General features: G+C 40.0%; 1 protein-coding gene across 1 annotated transcript in view; it reads right to left on the bottom strand.

Moving 5' to 3' along the window:
- kif26ba (kinesin family member 26Ba) overlaps positions 1–17411 on the bottom strand; it is an 81074-nt gene that overhangs the window by 48569 nt on the left and 15094 nt on the right. Inside the window, exon 3 of the mRNA XM_079340092.1 lies at positions 6038–6736. Coding sequence (XP_079196218.1) covers positions 6038–6736 — 699 coding nt within the window. The remainder of the gene's footprint in view (positions 1–6037; positions 6737–17411) is intronic.

The following is a 17411-nucleotide window of genomic DNA, read 5'->3' on the forward strand; positions in this document are numbered from 1 at the left end:
TAGAATAACATCTTTGTGTGAATGTCTTTGCTGCAACATTGTGTCACTGAGAGTGCACAACTGTGTGTGTATTTATGTGGTCTTGTATGTTTGTGGGTGTGCAGGCGATCTATCTGTGAAATAGATATGGATTATTGATTATGGTTCTTTATGTTCTGCCACCAGACAGTCAGCACAGCAGCTAAATCACTATCCCACGCTCTAATAAAGGAAAAAGAGATTGTGTGAGAGTAAATCTAAACACGTGTATGTCTATTGTGAGAATCTCTGTGCCCTTGTGTCTGCGTGTTTATGTGTCTGCACTCCTCTGCACCTCTGTATATGTGTGTGTGTAAATCAGCTCCACTGTGTGTGTATATTTACTGCTGAGGGCTCTCGGGGTCCAAGCCTGCAGCCTACTGCCTTGACAAATTACCTATTGTAAATTAGATGCCTCTATAGTTTATATATCCTTCTCCCTGTGCGTTTACATGCATTTCAAATGCTCACACCTAGCTTGCTACCTCTGCATTATTAAAGGGTTTGTGAACATAGAGAACAAAAAGGTACATAGGATATTTTGCAGCTTGCTCATTTATCCTGATAAATGGGAAGAGGAAAATCCAACATAGGAGAAATATGCCCACAGAGGTTTATTTCAGAGTAGAAGGTGGTGGAATAATATGAGGTGGTCAGCAGATGAATCTGCAAGGGGTAGACAGACTCTTTTACTCTGAATGTCCAGTAAAGAAGGGCTCTATCAATCCTCGATCATTTTATACATTTTTTGAGATTCAACAGGTACATGGGACCTTTACATCTGAATAAGCTGTGGGTTGTTAGGTTACTCATTATACTTTATGGATCATTTTAATCATTTTTCATCACTCTCTGAGGTCCCCAAAACATGTCTGTTTTGTTTGTTTCCAAAAATCCTGCAGGTCATTTATGTCAGGAAGCTATGTCTGATCACGCCCCTCTCTAAAGGTAGAATCAGAGAGCAGGACCAACACTTAGCTGTGGGAGTGTCACCCCCCTGGGGGTGGGGTACTTCCCTTTGTGATGTCATGAAGGGAAAAATCTCCCTTTGAGCACACATTTTCTAAAAAGTGGAGCAGGCAGAAGACAGAGAGGAGGGATTTTTCTTATAATTGGGGCATTTGTGGACAGACTACGGAAGCATATGAGTGTTTGAAAAACATGGTAAGGAGTATTTTTTGAAATAATTGCGCTTTAAACTTAAATTAATTAGCTAACTGTTCTGAAATTAAGATATGCTAGTTTCTTGGCGTAGTTGAACATTAGCAGATCATTTTCATATTAACAAAACAGATGTTCAACAAACTAATGGATTTAAATAAATAGTATTTATAAAGACGTGATTGAAAATGATTATGGTATTGTTATAACCGTTTTTAAACACCCCAAATAATTTTCATGTATTAGCTAATAAAACGTACTGCAAATTATAGTATATAATATAATAATATGATATAAAATTACAGAATTGAAATTTCCCAGTGAGCTATTTGGTCATTGCAGCATTGCAGGAGAGAAAATTATCTAATTAAAAGCAAGACCAGAGATCACTGAAATAAAACAGCCAAATGTAGAAATTAAGGTTGCATATCAATCAAAATGAAATCTACAGAAGGCCTGCCTGAAATGGTTCTTGTTAATGATGGATTTCATAACAGATTCCCTCAGAAATACAGACAACCTGCACACACACTTTCTGTCACCCTCACCCTCCTCTTTAAGCACTAAAGCACTTATACACACTTGTCTGTCTGTGCGCTTAGAAAGTGGTGAAAACGGGATCATTCATCTTCATTACAGCACAAACACCATGTCCCCAGCACTCACCTGCCTCATCTGTCTCTCTTACATTTATTCTATTTTTCATTCTTTTCAGACCATGTGCTACAGCACACCGACATAGGATGGGTGTCTAAAATTTCCGGATCATGTGAAGAGGATGGCAGGATAAATGGTGTGTTTGTGTGTCCGTGCACGTGTGTGGTCTTGTCTGATTTTACCAAGGGGATAGTCACAATCTGTACGACAATCTAAATGCTTACTGCAGCAGAGTAGATGAAGGGAGAGAGTGGATGGTGAGTGGGGGTGGGAGTCAAGGGGGAGGGGAAGGGGGCAGGCCTCTCACTTTGAAAATGGGAGAGAGAACATTTGATGGAGACAAAAAAAGGATAGCGTAAATATTTATTTTATAGAAGAGATGGCATTACAGAAGATGTGTCAGACAGAGAGTAAGTACAGAGCATGCAGAGAACTGCACTAGAAAGTCGACAACGCAACATGGAAATCAGGAAGAAAACAAAACATGTATGGAGGGCTATATTGAATACCTGATACCTGTTTTACATCACTTCATATATACAATATGTTAAACTAAACCAGGACAGTATTCAAACCATCATGCTGTTTGCAGAATGCATGAAAACAACAAAGTGGTTTGTTGTGTTTTTCTTTGCAGCATAGATGGCTTTATGGAAAAACAGACATAACCAAACAAACTCCTTGAAGCAGCTGAGTATTCTCTTATTTTCAATTATTGTAAGGCTATACAAATCTACATTTTAGCTCAATGTGTTATACCGATACTTAAAGGGATACTTCACCCATTTGCATGAAGCTGTGTATCATTAGAAACATGGTAGTACTGTTGAATGGTCGTGAGTCCAGTCCTCATTTTGCCGTGAGACGAGAAAAATATGTTTTTCTTTGCCTGGAAGTTTTCTTCATGTGATGCAATATGACGCTTTTTGCATCACATGAAGAAAACTTTCAAGCAAAGAAAAACACATTTTTCTCGTCTCAGGGCAAAATGAGGGTTGGATTTACGACCATTCTATACTACTACCATGTTTCTAATGATACACAGCTTCATGTAAATGGCTGAAGTATCCCTTTAATATAAGTTACTCAAGTTAAGAGGCTTTTCATCTTTGAGATAAGACACGTTCTCAGGTATGAATCGCATTGTTTTATCTCCATGTAAACTGCCTGAGACAGACGTAAATGTGTCAAATCAGTGAGGTTTACTTTTAACAACCATGATTAGGGGCACCCTGAGTCTGTTTCCGTGTGTGTTGCTGTAAATAAAGCTAATCCATCTGTTTTTGAAATCAATACACACACACACACACACACCTACACTTACACACCTACACTTACACACACACACACACACACACACACACACACACACACACACACACACTACTGTATAAACCTGTTTTAGATTAGCTGCTTGAAGGACAGAGAGAGGGCAAGGAGACAATGTTGTAGTTGTCTCCTTGCACAAGAGAGAAAGCTTAAGACAGAGAGAGACCTTGTGAGGGCAAATGTGACAGAGCTCAGTGTGTTCAAAAAGGACAAATCAGCTCTGTGTTTTTGAATTAAGCACATTATATTCACTGGGATTGAATTGTGTGTATTGTTCTTTAAATCTCATTATTGCATACTTTTTAGTAATAAAAACTATTTTCCCCCTTTTATTTTTAGTATCCTAAACAGAGAGGATGACAATGAATCCAACCAGAGACTCTTTTTGTTTGACATGTTTAACAGCCTGCCTACAAGGTACCAAATAAGGAAGCTTAGGGTTTGATTAAACTGGGTTAATAATGTTTGGTTTTCATAATAAAAAAAAACCTCATTGTACATGGAAAAAAAAGTAAAATCTAATTATTAACAGATATTGAAAAATGTTTGTGAGCTTGTCCTGTCACTTTTCCAAGACTGCTTCTTAGGAGTCTTGAGGGACCTCGCCATAAATATAAAATACAGAGGTTGTCACCTCTTAAACTGCTGAACCAGCAACATTTTAATGCCCTCTGTAGGAGACAGGTTGCTCATTCTCTAACTCTGTATCCATACTTACTTTAATCTCTGTGTTTTACAGAGCTCTATTTAAGTGGCCTCTCAATGTGACTTAAAATGTGGCTTTCATCACTGTTATATACAGTATATGATTAAATAAGACCATTGGTTGTTGTTTCAGTGTCGCTGAATTCTGATATTTTCAGCTTAAACCTCATTCACTTTCCTTGCAACTGCTGCACATGTTTGTTTTCTCTCTCTCTCACTCTCTCTCTCTCTCTCTCACTTTGATGAACATGATGGAAGAGATATATTTTTTGGGGATGTGTTAGAACTTCAAGCCCTACAGCAACAACTTCTGAAAACTCTATTTATTATATGCTATAGGACAGAAATCTTTATGTTTTGTGCTGTCAAGCAGTTCAGTTCAGTTCTACTTTATTCAATTCTAAAATCAACGTAGTGTATAATTGAAACTCTCCTCTGCATTAAATTATATATATATATATATATATATATATATATGTGTGTGTGTGTGTGTGTGTGTGTGTGTGTGTGTGTGTATATATATATGTATATATATGATTCTGATATACTCCAATTTGTCTTCCTTTTTTTGTTTCTTGTACCATTACTATTTTGATGGTCACTGCTCAGCTCCTCCCCAGGGGTGACTCTAAAGAAGAGTGATTTATTATCCTTCTCCGTTTCTCCATTTCTGCTGAAACACCATTACTGTCAGAGTCACCAGAGTCCAAATATCCAGGCTGAGTATCATTTCACACCTACCGACATGCGACATATCTCAGCGTGGATCTGCTTGACTTCCATTGCTGTTAAGATAATTAGTCATTTTATTGACATAATTCTTATTGTTTTAAGTTTTATATTTGTCTGTATGTCTTCCTGACTTTGCCTCTCTTTCTCTTAATCTGGCCAGCTAAGGACCATGGTTGTCTATGAGTCAGGTATAGCTGAATGCTTCGCCTCTTAGAAATATGCTTTTCTACACTGTTAATGCTAAATTAGTTAGGAAAGGAAAAAAAAGAATACAGCAGTGTCATACATGTTAGGATGCAATGATAGTACACTATAAAACTGAACAACATGCATACAAAAATAAAAAAAAGAAATGTAGTATGCATGTTTTGTATGCATGTTGTTCAGTTTTATAGTGTACTATCAATGCACACAAGCAATCACTATACACACATGATGTACAGCCAAAACACTTCATTAAATACAATCACAGGAACAGAATAAATCCAGTTAAAAAAAAGTATGGATGACCCTTTCCCGTTTTCATTTTTAAATGTAAAATGAAATACTCTGTGTTTGATTTATTTCTGACCTTCATAATATGAAAGACAAACAATTTTAGGGATTGTACAAAATTATTTACACCTGCAATTACACTCCTCTGCATCTGATTCAAGTCATGAGTTGAACGAGAACCAGAAACAAGTAGAAGAGGTTGGTGAATCTCAAGCAGACAGTGCGAGGAGGGCAGGGGAAATAATAATAATAAAAGACAGATGCAAAATAAGGAGAGAGAGAGAGAGAGAGAGAGAGAGAGAGAGAGAGAGAGAGAGGGTGAACAAGAGTGTAAGAGTGAAGGGGTACTGGGGGTGTGTGACATGAGAGTCCCCAGAGTCCTAATTATCAGTGTATGAATTATTACATCTGTAGAACACCCTCATACACACATGTGAACATGCATGCACACACATACACACATGTGCACAATCACACCTCTGGATCTCCCCTGCAGGCTCAGCTTTCCTGCCTCCCTACATACACCTCTAGTCCATGGGTAACCTCAGGCGTTATCTCCCTCCTGCAATCTTCCTCTCTTGTCTGCTCTCACTCCCTCTCTTCCTGTCTTCTGTTGAAACCCATTCAACTATGTATTTTTGGTTTTATTTGACTCACTTTAATGGTAACTGCCTTTCACCTCAGGATTTGCCTCCTATCTCCTTGTGTTGACTAATCTGAGGGTTCACAAACTCTGCCAAGAATCTCTTTGTAGTACATAATACAAACATGTTTACTTCTTTGTCAGATTCATACCAAGAATCCCCCACACTCACACTCACACACACACACACACACACACACACACACACAAACACACACACACACACACACACACACACACACACACACACACACACACACACACACACACACACACAAAGCTCTACAGGTATCCTACCTGATATGGATAGAGTGTAACGCCTCCATTAGTTCGGTTGACGTGCTGATGGGCCTGCAGAGCTGCTGCGCTCAGTACAGCTCCACTCCCGTTATTACTTCCTGGGCTGTTAACTCCACTCAGCGCCTGCTGTTGAGCACCAGCTTTTCCTGAACTGGGAGATCCATTTCTCCTATCCACTGCACCTCCGAGCCCCAGGGAGATGGGCTTGGAACCCAGTCTGTGTCCTGATCCTTGAGGCTGTGGGTTTGCGGATGCACAGCTGGATGCCTGACCTGCAGAGGGACTCCCATGACTCGAGTTGGACAGTCCATGACTGGGACTGGGGGTCGGAGTCTGGCTGGGACTTGGTGATGGAGACTGGGAGGATGGATGAGAAGGGAGTAAAACAGCAGCACAAGCTGAGGAAGAAGATGAGGGAAGACAAGGAGGAGGCCAGTCTCGTGATCCTGGCGCTCCAGGAGCTCCAACTGCTCCCAAAGCTCCTTGAGATCCGTAGCGTCCAATGAGAGATGTAGGGGAGGAGGTGGGAGACAAATCCCACTGGTCCAGAGTGAGGACCATGCGAACAGCTTCCTGTTTAAGCTGAGTTAGGTGAGTAGCACAGACATCACACCGACTGTCATGCTCGTTCCACGCCCGCCGGGAACTGTTGGGCACCTGAAGCTTATCATGAAGGAGGAGGGAGAAGGAGGGATCCTGGAAGAGGAGAGAGAAACAGAAAGAGATTTAACCTGGGATCTAGGGGTGAGAGAGAGCAATATAAAGGAAAAATATATTTATTTAAGATTCAACTAAAGGAAAGACAAGAAATTACAAGAGTGTTGAACAAATCATGACCATTTATGTTAATACAGTGGGATTCTTTGGCAGAACATCACCAAGGTGCATCAAGACTGAAAGGCTAGAAGAGGTCAAAAAGCTCCAGCAACACTGAAGATCAACTTTATCACAAAATATACTGATGCCTTTGGGCTTGTTACTTTCATCGGGATCATGACGTACCATCCAATATTGATAGAAAATCTGAGAATTTCCTTGTCGTCGTTGGGAGGACATGAAGAAAGACACTAACACACTCACACCCACACTGTAGCTATAGGGTCTAAAGGGTAAGAGTGACACAGAAGCTTGCAGCACAGAAGGGCCCCAGCAACGAACAAATGACCTTCTCCTCCTCTTACCCCCTCTCTCTCTTTTGCTATAATAAAGGCTGACATCGTATGTGATGAGTGTAAGATGTGACTTTGAAGTATCTGCAAAGGCCCTCGTTGCTATAATTATAATATACAATAAATGGCAGAGAAGCCATTTCTTTGCGTCATATAAGAGGTTAATTGCAAGGATATCAATGTATTACACAGTGAGCACCTAATTAATTTCCCATTAAAACAAAATTAAAGTATTTGATGAAAAGGAAATAGCTCAGTAAAGGTGTCATGAACTATTTCTGTTCATTAAAAATAGAGCTAAAAATATTAAAGTGAAGCTGAGAGCGCGTCATTCTGTTAGAAATCCCTCCATGTGACAATGACTAAGCTTACGGCAGCTGAAACAGCGCTGAACACGTCAACATGTCCTGACATTTTTTAGTATTTTCGCGACAACAACAGTTAACAGCTTAATCAATCCTGTTTATTCTGGTGCAGGATTGATTTTGTTCATCAATGGGCCTCTCCCTTTATGTTTATTTTGGAATTAAGTCAAAGCAAGTAGATGGACGATCACCATTCAGAGTGTGTGGTCATCACTTTATGATCATGTCATATCAGTGACATAAAATATGTGTTTGGAAGCCTCTCCAACATGTTTTGGTGCTGGAGTTATTTCCTTCTCTTTGTGCTACACAATGTTTTCACTTGTCCAGACTGTCCTTACTGATACACTTAAGATACTTCTAGCCAGTATTGGTAGTTAAAGTACAAAATATTCCACATTCCAAGTAATGTGCTGCTTTGACAGTTTAGATCATTTTAAACCAGAGGTCTCCAACAGGTAGCTCATTGGCAGGTTTTCAGTAGCTCGCCTATAGGTTGACCGACTGTGTTAAAAAAAAATAATCTGACCTCTTCCCACTATTCATATAGCTCATAAAAACATATGTAAAGTAATAGAAGTAAAAGAAAAATCTGAAATTGGTCTCTAAACACTTTATATGTTGTAAAAACAGTGACTATGAAGATAATACAGACTGAGAACAATGTTTGACTGATTAATGGATTTAGACCAACAGAAGGTTTTTCATCCCTTTAGGTTCTTTTAGGGTTTTTTTTCCTGGGTGGGGCTAAATGGGGGCTTGATGGTGCATAGAGAACAAACCAAATTTTGTAGGCCAACCCGCAACTATCATCGTCATGGGGTCTATTTAGAATTCACTGATGAGATTTTGGCATTGGATTTTGGATGGTTGCAGAAAATAAGCTCTGTGGCAAACACATTTCTGGTGCATAGATGTTTGTTCACCAGGATAATCTTCACAAATGAACACCACTTTCATAAAGTTTGAAGCGTTACTGCAGCCTGCAGAACTAATAAGATAACATTATTCTACAACAAACTATACAATGGTCAGTTGATTTTGATGTTGCTGTATAAAGTTATGTTCAGACGAATCAGGATTTTTGACAAGCTAGCCAAAAAAAAAAGCATGACTAGAGACTGTTAGGTGGACTAGTGAAGGAGTTCCTGACATGATCACGTTCAATGTCCCTGACAACCACTGCAATTTCATTTAGCCATTTGTTAGCAACCAAATTTCTAAGGAAACCTAAAAACTTCTAAATTAACAAGTGGAGGTATTATTGTCATTGTCTAACACAATGACAACATCTCTTAAGCTTGTGTTAACCACAGACTTTATTTCAGGCTTCTAATCACAAAGCCATTCAAAATGCCCATCTTGCTAACTTAACTACTTTTTGGACAAATTCCTGTGGCACCCTATTTGGGTTCCTTATAGTTAAGTAAACTCACATCTTATGGCCCACTGTGTGTTTTATTTTTCCTGTTCTTCTATCACTAGTCTTTCAGTTATTGTTTGTCTGTCGAAAATGTGTGTTGGCAATGATATTGTGTGCTCTTGTGAGCAGAAATTAAAATATTTGTAGAAACTTTTATCCATTTTAATTAATTCCTGTGTGAGGTCTGAGGTAATTTCATGGAATTGTGTTTAGTCCTCTGCTCAAGACCTTCTGAGACTGATAATAGGACTAATATGACTGAGTGGAGTTGTGTGGGTGTAGTGTGAGTGTAATATCATTGAGGATGTGTCTGCTTTTGTGGCCTGTATTTCAACCAAACATCTGTGGTACGTGCTGCCCACTCACTTGATCACTATAATTACCTTCCTGCTTTCAGCCAACACCACCTCTCCTGCAACACTAAAGCCTGGTATCTTTTCTACACAAGTTTTAGTTCCAAAAAACACTGTATTCTAGGTATGGTTACGTGTTAAAGTCATGGGGCACATGCTCGTGTTAGACTTTCTACAAGAATGAAACGTGCTATTTTTATGTGCATTTCTGTACACATTCATCCATATTAGCTCTTCTGCACTTTAAAAATCAATTATCAATTAAACAGCAAGAAAAAAATTACAATTTTATGATATAAAAGTTGTTGATCCATTCTATTCGAAACAGGAGACACATCTCTTCAATAGTTCAGCTCATCATGCTGTGAATTTTATTTGAATATCTCACATCACACTACCTGTACATTATTAATCACAGTGATGGGAGAGCACTCCTTGTCTGATGAAGCTTAATCAATACATGAGTTATGAAGATGAACAGTTAGAGTGTGTGTGTGTGTGTGTGTGTGTGTGTGTGTGTGTGTGTGTGTGTGTGTGTGTGTGTGTGTGTGTGTGTGTGTGTGTGCGCGTGCCTGCACACACGTATCTAATCAATAGGCATGTGATTGACACAGGTTATCTCTCAGTGGATTTACAAAATCAGATATTCACACTGAGAGACAGATAATGGATGTATAAAATGTAGAAAAACAGATTGGACCAAGGGACAAAGTAAATGACTGACATGTAGAAATGAGTAAATCCCATACACATACACATACACATACATACACACATAAAACATTCAATATACTGTATATAACTGTATAAAACAAACAAGCATGCATTTCAGTTTACACCAAAAAGTTTTTAGTTTGTAGCTTTTTCATTCTGTGTGTGTGTAATGGAAGGATGGATGGATGAATGAATAGATGGAAGAAGGGACGGATGTAAGTAACACATCCCATACATTAACTGTTAGCTTTTTGGCTAAATTATGGGTTTTTTTTTTAAAATCCTACATAATCTAATATATTGTATATAACTGGATGAAAAAAACAAGCAGGCATTTCAGTTTAGGCCAAAAAGTGTAATTCAATCTGTAGCTTTTCTCATTCTGTCTGTTTAAGTGTGTATTTGTGTGCGCATTTGTGTGTGGTCCGCCTCTTCGTGGCCCATATGCTTCAACTGGAATAAGATCCTGTTTGCAAGAAAAATAGAGTGAATGAAACTGACTGTCTGCCACACACAACTAAGCCTCTATCAATAACAAGACTGTTACCTTTCCCCAATCAATACATCGCCTATGTGAGTGTATGAGTCTGAAAGTGTGTGTGCAAATGTGTCCACACAAAGCAACATTTCATCTAATAGGAAAATGTAACCTCTCAGAGAGGAGAGCTGCCTGCTAGGTTGTGTCAACAAACCACAAGATACACACACACACACGAGGGAGCGCAAATGTGGGAGTTCAACAGGGCAGTGTTTGTGAGTGAGCATTCATGGATAAAGGATACCTTGTTACTCAGGTAAAGTCAGCAGCACAGCTAATTGAACAAGGTTTTTTAACTTACAGTATGCATACTGTACACACGGGCAACTCAAATATTTCTAGCCTGCATAGATCAGACTAACACACACTCTGCCTCATGTCTCCCTGTCGAGCCTTCTCTATCTGTCACACATACACACATACACAGTCGCTCTTTGCTCTTGACACCCACTCCAGGAGAGCGCTGAGGTAAGACAGATGTGAAAAGAAGTTGACTGGTGGTACATTTACTGAAATAATAATCCTCCTAAGCTGTGAGGGTAATACACTTTTTCCGCCAAAATTTGTTGTATGCAAAATATTTGGTTGCTTAACCATGAGAGTGGGAGAGGTAATGTAGCATCAAAATAACAGAGTAGGAGATGCACACGGTCTAATTTGCAAACAGATGTGTATACAGAGTCACATATCACACTGGTTGGTGTTTAATGTTTTAAGGGCAGCAGTGTGCTTAGACATGCTGTATTCATGGTGAAAATATAGAACATAGTTAAAACACTCAAAAGGTGGATGAAGAGGAAAGATGGTTGGACAGACAGACAGACAGACAGACAGACAGACAGACAGACAGACAGACAGACAGACAGACAGACAGACAGACAGACGGATAGATGGACGGACAGACAGACAGACAGAGACAGACGGACGGACGGACGGACGGACAGACAGACGGACAGATGAATGAATGAATAGATAGATGGAAGGAGGGATGAATGAATGAATGGATGGAGGGAAGGATGGATGTGAAGATTAATGGAGCTGATGTATATTCTTGTTTGTCCCTACATTCTTAAGCTGAATAGCTGTCTGAGAATAGTGCAAGTCATTGAAGTCTAATTTCTTCTCTTTTATTGAAATCCTTTAATCAATATCAAACAGAGGCTTTGGATTTCTTGCTGTGACAGAGTCACGTAAAGTCACGTTAAATGTCTTTTGGCTTTTTTCAACTCTTATCTCACTATATCACATAAAAAAACTCAAACACACACGCAAGTAAATACACACAAAAACACAGCACATGGGTAATCAAAGGAGCGATAAAGTGAAAACAGCGTTTGGTCCTTGAGATGAGGGTCTTATTCTAAGATTTGGGGAGCAGCCAAACAGGCTGAAAAGAAAAAAGAAAAGAAAAGGAGAGAGGAGGTCTAAGAAACAGAGACAAAGTTACCTGGCACACAAACACACCATGAGGACTCTACAAAACCTTCACAGAGAAACCATCTGCCTGTGCCCTCTCTATGACCCTCTCTCGGTGTTCATGATCCTTCTTATGCTTCCTTTTTGTATTTTCAGCTCATCCTTTTGTGGAGCAGCATAAATACTTGAGTTTGTTTACATTCCCCACTAACACACACACACACACACACACACACACACACACACACACACACACACACACACACACACACACTCGCTCTCTTTCTCTAAGGCTGTCTAATTAGCATTGCATAATGTTGCCAGAAAACTAGAGTTCAGTCCAGGTAACAACAAAAAAAATCTTATTGAGTCCAGATTGAAAATCTAATTGGATGACAAATGTATTAAATCATGTACAGCCTTACGTACATTAAGCTTTATTAACATAAAAACACAATTCAATAAAACCACAGATTGGGTAGAAGTCTGACTTTAAACCTTTATTTCGCTCCTTTCCATCTGTGTAACCGTTTCTTTGTGGTGTTCTTCACCTCTGAGCTCATCTGTATTCTGTGAGTGACTCAATCAGTCTCAGCACCACAGACAGGTCTATGAGTGCATGTGATTCATTTCCTCCTACAGGGGCAGACAAACACAGCCTCAGCTCTACTGTGTGAGGATGGAGTGAGTGACAGAATAAAATGAGAGAAAGCAGAGAGATGGGGACAGAGCCCAGGCTTACTGACCAGTGACCTCAGAGACTGTTAGTGTGGAGACAGAGGGACATTATTACTGAGATTTGAGAAGAAAAGACAGCTCAGGCCTGGTTTGTTCCTTAGTTTTTATGTTTGTAAGAGAACAGGGGGTAAAGGGTTCATGAAAATTGACTGTTAAAAAGACACATTCGATACAGACAGACAGACAGACAGACAGACAGACAGACAGACAGACAGACAGACAGACAGACAGACAGACAGACAGACAGACAGACAGACAGACAGACAGACAGACAGACAGACAGACAGACAGACAGACAGACAGACACACACACACACACACACACACACACACACACACATACACACACAAGCTGCCCATCACTGGCTGGGTATAAACCACTTTGAAACTGAGCTGCATTCTTGCAATACACCTCCTTAGATGTCTCCGTTATTTTTAAACCTTTGTCACTCCTTGTTTTAGATTTTCTTCTATTTTAAGCACCAGTTCACAGCATGACAAAGGAATATAATATATCCGAGAAAGGACAGAAAGTGACAGACAAAGACAGAATTTTTCCATAAAAAGGAGAAGACAGAAAGGGCACGTTCTCTGTCGGTTAAATCCAGGATGATGCAGGTTTATTGGCTTGTGCAAGTGAGTGTGTGTGTGTTTATGTGTATGTGTGTTTGGCGTGCAAGTGTAATCAGTTCCAGATGAGTGACCAGGGAAGGTAACCCCCCTCCCCTCCTCCCCCAAACTCATTTACCTCTTCTCATCTCTCCCCTCATTCATTCCCTCTCTACCTGCTCCTGTATACTCTCTGATATGTGCACACACATTTTTCTATGCAGGTCTGGAGTCACTTGATACATGCTGAAGGGATGCAGTCCCTTGCACCTGCTCTGACAAAGCACACGCACAGAAACACACACTGTAGGCCACAGAATAATTTAAAAAACCTAAAGAGTGAAAAATTGAAACCAGCAGAAAGACACTGAAGTAAATAATCTAAATTGAATGTGTGTGTTTTTGAGCGTCTTGGGGGCCAATGATCATTTACATTGGTGTGCAGAATGACAGAGTGTGTGTGAAGGAGTGAGTCTGGTGTCTCTGCAGAGGCAAGGTCAATAACACAGAGGTTATAAATGACATCACCCGTACAAACACACCCACATTAAAGACAAATGTTACACTTACAAAGGTCAAGCACAGGTCTCTCTCTTACTATATTTCAAAAATGTAATCTGTCACTCTCCATCTCTTTCTTCTGATGTTCTGTAGTCTTACTTTGGATGCAGCAGTTCTTTTAAATGCATTCAGTATATCCTGTTCATAAATTCCAGTATGTGATATTTAAGTCTGGATGTGATTTGTCAACTTGAGACAGGAACACACATCTTGAGAAATGATGAGGCACTAATTTCCCACAGGTCCGTATACATCACTGATATGGTAAGGTACAATGCCACAATCAGCATGAGCTATAGGATCAACAATGCAGAAGTTATTGAGCAGACTTTCATTAGATGCTCTTTAAGTAGTTCAGGTTTTAGTACAGGGAGCTGTGCGAACATGATTTTGTGTGTTCATGGAGTGAAGAAATTTGACCGAGTTTTGTTTTTGGTAAATTTAAACGAAAAGTAAAGTTTCATCTTGTTTATAACTAAAGAACAAAACCTAAGCTTAATTATTGTAATACATCAACAGTAAAGCACTTTGTCTATGTGAGCTCTCTGAATTAATCATTGATCTGGTTTAAATATTTAATAATGATAAATGCTTTGTGCAATGCTGTACAGCTGTCCTTTAGGGACATGCTGTGAATAGGAGATATAAGCGCTAGGAGTGGCTAAAGCTAGGGGCTATATAAAATAAGATGATGTATTGAATCACCTTTTTACTTTATGTATAGCTTGATCATACACATCATCCATCCATCCATTTTCTGCCGCTTATCTGGGGCCGGGTCGCGGGGGCAGCAGTCTACGCAGAGACGCCCAGACTTCCCTCTCCTCAGACTCCTCCTCCAGCTCTTCCGGTGGGACCCCGAGGCGTTCCCAGGCCGGCCGAGAGACATAGTCTCTCCAGCGTGTCCTGGGTCTACCCCGAGGCCTCCTCCCGGAGGGACATGCCCGGAATACCTCCCTAGGGAGACATCCTGGGGCATCCGGACCAGATGCCCGAGCCACCTCAACTGACTCCTCTTTCGATGTGAAGGAGTAGCGGCTCTACTCCGAGCACCTCCCTGTTGGCCGAGCTCTTCACCCTATGACATGCATGATGCATGACATGCCCAGCCACCCTACGGAGGAAGCCCATTTCAGCCGTTTGTGGCCACGCGTTCATACACACAAATACCTAAAGTAGCATGGACAGATCTAAGGATGAAAACATAATTTATTTATAGACTTAACAAGTAAAAATTTAATTAACTGTGTACATGTTTTTAGAAGCTTGCAGAGAGGTAGATTAGAGTTTCTGCAGCTACAACCCAGAGCAGATACTACTTTGTTGGCATGTTAGTGAGAGTCTAGACGTGAATGAAATCGACCCTGTCCTGCTTCTTGAAAAGTATGTTTCCCATAATCACCTTTTTAATTGATCATTCCTTCATATGATCCAGTAATGTGTGTAGGGGTTAGATTGGGTAGGAGAAAATTGTAGCCCATTATGCACACACATGCACGCACACATATATTTTCACACATGCCTGCATGCCTCCTGTCATGTTGACACGCTATATTAATAACAAAGAAAAACGCATTAGAAAATGTGTGTTGCCATGGCAATGGAGAAATTAATCAGCATACAGCTAACTAGCTATAGGGGATGTAAATTACCTTCACTTTCACTGGAGAAGAGGCTGTGTGTGCAGTGTGCACATATTTGTTGTGAATGTTTGTGAAGCATGTGTGCACTGTGCGTCTGTTGGTGAGGGCTTAAACTATCAATAATACATCAAATAATGATACAGGTGTTAGCTGTGATAACATCCAGGGGATGCTGTTGGTTCCCACATGCGCACACACACAATCAAATTGCTTGCTCCTTGAAGATCTTTCTCTCAACGCTTACAGTCACACTGATAATCGCACCCTTATTTCCTTTTGTACATATTCGAGCCAATTTTATTTTTTTTGCTTTGCATCAGACAACACTACAGGAAATCATGCAGTGTTTTTTGCAAGATATCGACCAGAAATCTACTAGAAAAAAAAAAGAATGAATGGAACATTAAAAAAGCTTTTCTATTTCTCCCACAATTTCTAATTTTGCTTGCTTCACTTCAGAAAATGCATGCTCAAACATGCCATTAGCTCAGTAAGCCCTCCCCCAGGAGGGTGACACTTCCACCAGTAGTTTGTTGTGCCCTCTGAAATGCCTTCTTACTGTGAAAAATAGGGCATGGAGCAAAAAAGCCCGAGCCATACCCTATTCCAGAGGGGCAAAGATACAACAGAAACAGCCTGTTCGAAGCGAGGCTGAAATAGAGGAGTTTATATATCAGAGAGGATTTTTGGCAAGAAACTTCACAGACATTTTTTGGAAACCTCTGAGACATATTCAAACTTGTTGAAAAGGAGTATCACATGTGACCTTTAAGGGCATGTGCTTCTTTACCATGACCAGTTCTTGTATTAATAGGACTGTCATTATCACATCACAAAGCCACAGCTCTCTCTCTCTCTCTCTCTCTCTCTCTCTCTCTAACAGTGAGTGCAGCACAGCAGTGCCTGCTCAGAGACAGTGGTTTCCCATGCTTTGATGTGATGCTCCCTCTTTATAGATGTTTTCACCCTTTGAAATATAACGTCTTTGAATGGCTGTGGGCAAGAGAGTCAGATCAAGCAGGGGCAGTGTGACGGCCTTTTCAAGAGGCCTTCGGAGAGTCTTTGAAACACGCTAGTGACATGCTTCAGTCTTCAGCCCGCAGGCTGCATGCATCCTTCTTTTTGGATTTACATCCAAAAGTGCCGTCTGAAAGTTGAGATAGATTATCTTGGGTTAGGTTTTCAATCAGATATTCAGGTCAAGAAAGTGATGTTTCCCTCATTGCATCTACACAATTGCACAAAAAAGAATTGCTTGAGTAATGAATATGTGTGTTGTGGGATTTTCAACCAAATCAAAGAAGGGAAAATGCTGAAAACAGCTTGGAAATATAATGGATTGCATGTTTAATGTGTGCTTGATGGTGTGCATGTCTTTTGCATTAAATGCATGTGGCCAATGCTGTCTTCCCATTAACAGAGTGAGGCAAACGTATGGTCCCAATTCTAAGTCCATAGACAAAGCTTGCTTCTACAATTAAATGAGAGAGCTGACTGGAAAATAACCTGTTTTCTATTAACTGGCTGTCATCCTTCGGCTGTAAATGTAATAATTGAAATGTTCTTTGTCATGTGAAGATAGCTTCTCGTGCTTGTTTCTAAATCAGTTGATACTCATAGTGGTGCCTGACTGGAAATTAAGTGCATATTAACTCTGCTGCCTACTTTTAAATTAGTCCACCACGTGCACTAAGGCTGCACTGTAAACTGAAAGGATTTGCAAACAAGTTATATGTGAGAATAATTTACTGCAGTTCACTAGCTGCTAATTATCCGTTGTCTGGCGCCTGAATAATGTTAAAGATCTTGGCTCCATTGCCTGTCAACTTAAGTGAGAAAGTA

This window comes from Symphodus melops (assembly GCF_947650265.1).
Source record: "Symphodus melops genome assembly, chromosome: 3".
Lineage (NCBI taxonomy): Eukaryota > Metazoa > Chordata > Actinopteri > Labriformes > Labridae > Symphodus > Symphodus melops.